Genomic DNA, 7,929 nt, shown 5'->3' with positions numbered 1-7,929 from the left:
GCTATATGTGTGCAAAATTTCATCCAAATCGGTCCAGCCGTTCTTGCGTTATTGAGTCACAAAGACAAACGTCTGGACAAACATCCAAACATCCAAACATCTTAACATCCAAACTTTCCCATTTATAATATATATTAGATATTAGATATATTAGATTAGATTAGATAGCACACACAAAACCCTCGGGGAGTGTCATTATGGCTACAACAACAAAAACAATAGCATAAAATCAGTTTTTATTAAAATCATGAATATTTTTTATTAAACATACCAATCTAAACACTTCAAACAAACTTCTTTCTTCGATAGACTTCAAACTTCTTCCTATCACTAAAAATGAATGATGTGAAATCAGGAAATCGAATAAACGTATGTACATATATAGAAAATCGCATGAACATATATAAAACTTAAAATTAATAGATGGTCATCAACCGTTATATCCTAACTCATTGACTTAAGAATTTACATGTTAGGGCGTATTTCTAGCTGTTGTTTTACGATTTAGGTGCATACCCGTTTTGTTTAGACATCAACGGTCTTAAGTTTGTGCCGGTGCGCGCGCTTAAAAAGAATAGACCGCAAAATATGTGTGAAAAATTAGCTGAAAGTAAGTTGGTCATGATGATACTATTAATATTATACTTACACCTCTCTTAATTCACTCATACTCGGTACGTTCTTTGTATATGCTTTTGCCCCAGATGCCTCTAGTTCTGCTAGTTCGTTTGGATGCATAGTCTTCTTATGAAAACGACAACTCGAACCGGTAGAAAATGTTTTGCCACAAAAATCACATGAATATGGTTTTAGGCCAGTATGTGCGATCAAGTGATATTTAAGTGTTTTGGCGCGTTTAAACCCTCGACCGCATACATCACATTTATGTCTCATCGCATCGGAATGTACCAGCATATGATTTTTAAGCAATTTACGAGAACTTAGCTGTTTGCCACATTCAGTGCAAACAAATTTGTCTCCATGTATTTCCATGTGTCCCTTGAAAAATTTAAGTCTTACGTTTATTATTAAATTTATTTTAAAGTTTGGTTTTAAAAGTGCTTTCTCTCGAGTATCGAATAACTCTATTGTTCGAAAACCATTAGAATCTATTTTTATGTGCCTTTTATAGTCATATTTTTTCCAGTCCGCGGGGATCTAAGAAAGTTCGCTTAGTCGACCAGAAATGCATTCAAATTATTCATCTACTCGAGACATAATCTCTGATTTCAACGCAGTTGTTATGGAGTAAAAAGTATTTTCCTTTAAATTTAGCAAACTCAGATTAAAGTGCAGCAATCATTATTTCAGGAATGTCTGATATCTCCCATTGCCATCATAATTGGGAGCGCTGAAATAGAGCACGTGTTCCTACAGCTGTTTCTCCAAACGCAGTAGAAGTTGTTGTTGTTGTTGTAGCAGTGCTTCGCCTCACCCAATAGGTGCGACCGATCACCACAAATTGTCATCAATATCCTCCAACGGGAGTTTCAACAGGGGTGGACCATAATGAAAGGGGTATTAGAGGCGTTGGTTCCACATTACAATTAAAGAGATGGTTGGTGTCGTGTGGGGACACATTGCAAGCGGGGCATACATTTTGTATGTCGGGATTGATTCTGGATTGGTAAGAGTTTAGCCTGTTACAGTATCCAGAAGGAAGTTGAGCTAGAGTGACTCGCGCTTCCCAGGGGAGTATGCGTTCCTCTTCCGCAAGTTTTGGGTACTGTTCTTTGAGTACTGGATTCACCGGGCAATTCCCGGCATAAAGGTCCGACGCCTGTTTGTGGAGTTGTCCAAGGAACTGCTTGTGTTTTTTGGCTTCATACGGCTGAGTCCTCAGGTGCCGTATTTCCTCATAATGCTTATGGAGATGACTCCTTAAGCCCCTGGGCGGTGTTGGCTCATCAATCCGATGCCTGTTGGGATGCCCAGGTTTCTGGGTATTCAGCAGGAACTGTTTGGTTAGCATCCTATTTCTCTTTCCTGATGGGGAGTATTCTAGCCTTATTATGTAGATGGTGTTCTGGGGACATAAGGAGACATCCCGTGGCGGTTCTGAGAGCAGTATTTTGGCAGGCTTGTAGCTTCTTCCAGTGAGTAGTTTTTAGGCTTGGCAACCATATAGGGGACGCGTAGCATGCAATCGGCTGGCCAATTGCTTTGTATGCGGTAATGGGCGTTTCTTTGTCTTTTCCCCAAGTACTGCCAGCAAGGGATTTGAGGATTTTATTATGGCTCTGGTACAATTGCGGCTGCATGCTCACCAAAATGTAGGTCCTGATCAAACGTCACACCCAAGATTTTGGGGTGTAGGACAGTCGGTAACGTAGTGCCATTGACGTGGATGTTCAAAATGGTCGACATTTGGGACGTCCATGTTGTAAATAAGGTCGCGGAGGATTTAGTCGATGATAATGCCAGGTTTCGCGAGGCGGAAAAACTGGAGAGATCAGGGAGGTAGCCGTTTATTCTGTTGCAAAGCTCATCGATCTGTGGGCCTGGGCCTATGGCCATTATTGTGTAGTCATCGGCGTAGCAAATGATAGTAACAAAAGTGGGTATAGGACACCACCCTGTGGCACCCCTTGTGGTTAGGGGGTCTGAATATACCCGCGGTAGGTATGCCTGTCGTAAGAGGCGACTAAAATACCAGATTCAAGGGGTTGTGTAGCGCAACCCTTCAGGTTGCCAGCGCAATATATAGCTTCTCCAAACCCAATTGTCAACCTCACCTAACCGCGGCGAATCCTGTTTCACTAACCGACGAGGCTCTGGCGATACGAAGCTCCTCATGGAACTTGGGGGTGGAGAGGGAGGGATGGCCTGAAGGTTTAATGTGGCCACATAAATCTTTCCCGATATGGTCGGGCCAGCACCTTAATGGTGCTGTGTTACCGGAGCGTACCAGATCTGTATCCGGAAAAGGACCATCACATTGATAACACTCCCCAAAGCCTTCGGGGAGTAACCTTATCGCTACAACAACAACCCCTTGTTTAATTCTTCTTGGCTTTGATGTTTCGTTTCTAAACTGCACCGATGCCTACCACCCAGATAATTTTCCGTCCACCTTTTAAGACATGGGGGAAGGGTAGACCCTTTCCAGGTCTTGCAGTAGCGAGCCATGGTTGACCCTATCAAAAGCTTTTGGGTTTTGATTTAAACCGTAATTTATCTGGGTGCTAATAGTATTTAGCGCGGTGGTGGTGGTATGGAGTTTTCTGAAGCTATGCTGATGACAGGCTAGATGCAAATTTGTTTTGAAGTAGGGGAGCAAAATGGCTTCAAGCGTCTTGGCTACTGGCGATAGCAGAGATATCGGGCGATATGACTCTCCTATGTTAGCTGGTTTCCCAGGCTTTAGTAGCGGTAGAGGCCTTCATCCTCTCTTGCTACCAAGCACGGGAGTCGTTAGAAATACTTTCTTCATCATCGTATATATTGACAAAACCTGTGAAGCCATTGGGCGTTTATTCGCTGCGCTTTATACTTATCTTCGTTTAGGTCATCTTGGAATATTCTTCCATAAATGATATTGCCACAACGGTAAATACCATATACGCTCAGCTCACTTTTTTCCCCCAAGTTGCTTGGATCACATTTATAGAAACACGGTGTGTCACTAGTAATGACTTCGCTGAAGTTGCTAACCCATATGTGCCACTAATATCTTGCCTATTTTACTTACCTCTCAAGACTGGAATACCAGACAACATACGGTACCGAGTGCCATCAACATACTCACGGATGCTTCTAAGCTTGACGGGAAGGCGGGAGCAGGCCTCTTTTCACCGGATCTGGGTCTAGAGGTCTCTTTTCGCCTACCAGATCACTGTAGTGTTTACCAAGCGGAAATGCTGGCAATATACAGGGCTGTGAATCATCTCGGGTCTATGCCTAAGGATGGTAAACGGGTGTTTATTTTCTCAGACAGCCAGACCGCATTAAAGGCCCTGGACTCATTCGTCGACAACGCAAAGTTGGTCACTGAATGCCGCAGATCTCTTAACGAGATGGCTCAGCACTTCAGTATCAGACTTATATGGGTACCTGGGCACAGGGATGTTGAAGGCAACTGCAGAGCAGACGAGCTGGCCAGAAGAGGCACCACCGATCATATCCTTCCGGAAAATGATTCGGTAGGTATACCCATGGCCACTTTCAGGCTTCGTGTGAACACAAGCAGTATAAGAATTGGACTATGATCAGCCAAATCATCGTGTGAGACATCCAGGCTAATCTGACCCTCATATGACATGGGGCGCACAGGAGCACCTCTGATTTTAAACAAATCAATTCTATCGCTCCTGATAAGGGTTCTAACAGGGCATTGTTTAATAGGCACGCATGGTGCTAGAATGGGGGCAACGACCTTCGACTGTTGTCGCAGCTGCAGATGTACAGAAAAGGAGGAGAGTGTCCAGCACCTTCTCTGTCATTGTGCAGCGCTTAGTAGGCGTAGGTTGGCCATCCTTGGTAAACCTTTTCTGCATGAACTTGCTGAGGTCTCTAGCTATGAAGTCAAGGCTCTATCAAAATATGTAAATTCCACAAAGTGGTTTGACCCGCTTTAGGCAGGGTAGGGGTCCTCTTTGAGACCGTATAGGGTATATAATAGGCCCATTGGTGGCCTAAGTAGTGAGCTGTTACCATAGTGTCCAGCTCAGCCCTTACTTACCTCCATGTCAAACAATCGTTCAGAGATCTTGAAATAGGACATGCAAAAACAATAAATTTTGAACAACTGTCAACTAAGCGAAGTTTTGTTAGCATGCCCGCATTGTTAGTGGAGCAGATATTTTGAGCCCATGTTTTTAAAGAAATTTGTAATACCTTGAGTGTATATTTCCATTTGAATGTTTTTCCGCATATTTTACATGCGTATAATGATTCGTTGTTAGTGTGTGTAAGCACATGTTGATTTAGTTGCTTCATTTGAAGGAACGTGTCGCCAGATACGTCACAAACCCATTGGTTATTTCCCTTGATTTCATGTTCCATTAACATATGCTCTGATCGCAACCTTTTTTTTTCGAAAGCTTCTTCACAATATAAACAAGTCCATACTTGGCGATGTTGTTCTTGCTTATGTTGCACTACGTCTAATTCGGATATAAATTCTTTTGAGCAATGTGAACAATTAAATACTCCATGCTTCTTTTTCATATGCACGGTATAGTTGCTGCGACGCTTAAAATGCTCTGAACAAATTTTGCAGCAATATTCATTTGATGCATCTACGGACACTTCCATGGATTTTGATTTGCTATTAAATATACTTTTCCTCTTTGCTTTGGTTTGTACTTTTATTTTTGACAAACTTTCATCCTTCCAATTATCTTCACTACCACTACTGAAATCATGTTCTGTTGACGTGCCAAAGTCTTGGTCTTCTGGGCCGATGGGATCATGAATTTCCGTTTCTTTGTACTTAAATGTTCTTCGTCTTGTTGTCCTGCTGGGAATTGTTGATGTTGTCTCCTCTATCTGTTCAGTTGTTGAAATAAATTCATCTTTTCCTTCGGTTTTAATTTGCATAGTTATTGTGTTGTCTACAAGATCGGTAACAAATAATTCATCAACAGTTAATCCCATGCCACTTTGTGGCAACTTTGATTTATCTTGTTGTTGTTGTTGTAGCAGTGATTTATCCCGTTGTTGTTGTAGCAATGATTTATCTTCATGTGATTTTATGCCATAGTTTCCGAGTAACTTTTGTAAATTTGTTGTTGATTTGTTTATGGAGTTTCGTAGATCATCATACATTTGTTGTACTTTATTTGCACGCTCACTGAACTTGATAAGCGATATTATAAAATCACAACATTCTCTACAAATAATTTGTGGAAGTTTATCGCCCTCCTTAATCTAAGAAAAATATATGATTGGTTTAATTCTATGAACATTTATTAAATTTGGTAAAAGTCTAGAACATTTACATAAATCCTCAAGAACTCCAAAATAGGATTTGACAAATCTTTGTAGCATTTTGAATTAACACCACTCATTAACTCCTCGCGGCTTTCTTCTGCAAAAATAGGGACGTACTGTGCATCAGCTTTTGCACAGAGACGACAAGTTTCCCACTTTATATCATCGGCCATATTTAAATCCACTAAAACTTCCGCTTATTTGTTAGCAACCTTTAAAGCCATAGTACAAGTACTATGTACCTGCACTATGTTTAAAGCGGAGTCATTGGTGCCGTTTGTCGTATCGCTGTAGTCGTATCCCTAACGTAATTAGCTGTTTATCGTTACGACGGTAAAGCGCAAAATACACGACACGAACATTTCCGCGAATATTCCCGTTATGTCATTTTTCTGCGACCTTTTCTGCCGTGTATGGTGGTGTTTGCCAGTTCGCGCAAATGTTCGCCAAAAATCAAAATATTTTAATTTTTGGCGAACATTTGCGCGAACTGTTCGTGCGTGTATGGCGAAATAGCTCATAATCGTAGTAATTTCTGAACGGAACAGACGTGCGCGGAAAAGTAAAATGGACAATAAAAAATTTCGGAGTGAATTTATTGAAATGTATAAATCTTTGCCATCATTGTGGCAACTAAAAAGCAAAGATTATCTCTTTTTTTTACGCTTAATTGCCACAGCGAGCAATATTGCTGCAGCACAATTGTTGTCCGTATTCATCGCTGTCTGAAAGAGAACTAATGTTCGGCCAAAAGTTCGTATGGTGTATGGCCAAAGCAGCGAACAAGACTGCGGAATGTTCGCGTAAATGTTCGTGTCGTGTATTTGGCGCTTAAGGTCGTAACCGTATCGTAGCCAACCAATTGGTTTTTGGTTAAGAGCCAAATACACGACACGAACATTTCCGCGAACATTCCGCAATCTTGTTCGCAGCTTTGGCCATACACCATACGAACTTTTGGCCGAACATTAGTTCTCTTTCAGACAGCGATGAATACGGACAACAATTGTGCTGCAGCAATATTGCTCGCTGTGGCAATTAAGCGTAAAAAAAGAGAGACGATTCAATAAATTCACTCAGAAATTTTTTATTGTCCATTTTACTTTTCCGCGCACGTCTGTTCCGTTCAGAAATTACTACGATTATGAGCTATTTTGCCATACACGCACGAACAGTTCGCACAAATGTTCGCCAAAAATTAAAAAATTTTGATTTTTGGCGAACATTTGCGCGAACTGGCAAACACCACCATACACGACAGAAAAGGTCGGGGATTCAAGGGGTTGTGTAGCGCAATATATAGCTTCTCCAACCCAATTGTCAACCTCACCTTCGAGCGGCGAATCCCGTTTCACTAACAGACGAGGCTCTGGCGACCCCAAGCTCCTCATGGAACTTGGGGGTGGGGAGGGAGGGATGGCCTGAAGGTTTAATGTGGCCATATAAATCGTTCCCGAGATGGTCGGGCCAGCACCTTGATGGTGCTGTTACCGGAGCGTATCGGATCTGTATCCGACAAAGGACCATCACATCGATAACACTCCCCAAAACCTTCGGGGAGTAACCTAATCGCTACAACAACAACAACAACAACAACAACAGAAAAGGTCGCAGAAACATGACATAACGGGAATGTTCGCGGAAATGTTCGTGTCGTGTATTTGGCGCTTTAGCGGCACCAATAATCGATTGCATTGATTCCCATAAGGTTGGTCGAATCAAGCTGCAGACATTGGTGCTTTATCGGTAACCGTATCGGTAACCTTATAACAGTTGATTCGACCAACCTTATGGGAATCAATGCAATCGATTATTGGTGCCACTAACGTCGTAACCGTATCGTAGCCAACCAATTGGTTTTTCGTTTACCGTCGCAACAGTGATACGATATACGGCACCAATGACTCCCGCTTCAGCTGTTATAAGGTTACCGATACCATTGTGAATGATAACTAAGTGTGATATCTTCTGCATAGACCTCAAAATTCTAAAGTG

At 41.9% G+C, this 7,929-nt stretch overlaps 1 protein-coding gene across 2 annotated transcripts in view; it reads right to left on the bottom strand.

Moving 5' to 3' along the window:
* Positions 1–229: 229 nt before the first annotated feature.
* The window catches only part of LOC137239558 (zinc finger protein OZF-like), a 197,454-nt gene continuing 189,754 nt past the window's right edge, over positions 230–7,929 (bottom strand). The window contains exons 1-4 of one of the 2 annotated variants that reach the window (XM_067764988.1): positions 5,943–6,217; positions 4,837–5,871; positions 650–999; positions 230–564 (exon numbers count right to left, since the gene is read on the bottom strand). In XM_067764988.1, the coding sequence (XP_067621089.1) occupies positions 498–564; positions 650–999; positions 4,837–5,871; positions 5,943–6,107 (1,617 nt within the window). In that variant the 5' untranslated portion in view covers positions 6,108–6,217 and the 3' untranslated portion in view covers positions 230–497. Of the gene's footprint in view, positions 565–649; positions 1,000–4,836; positions 5,872–5,942; positions 6,218–7,929 lie in introns of those variants that run through there. The other variant, XM_067764989.1, reaches the window with a different exon arrangement.

This window comes from Eurosta solidaginis, chromosome 2 (assembly GCF_040869045.1).
Source record: "Eurosta solidaginis isolate ZX-2024a chromosome 2, ASM4086904v1, whole genome shotgun sequence".
NCBI lineage: Eukaryota > Metazoa > Arthropoda > Insecta > Diptera > Tephritidae > Eurosta > Eurosta solidaginis.
The sequence above is the reverse complement of the archived record's forward strand: the minus strand, read 5'-3'. Positions and strand labels throughout refer to the sequence as shown.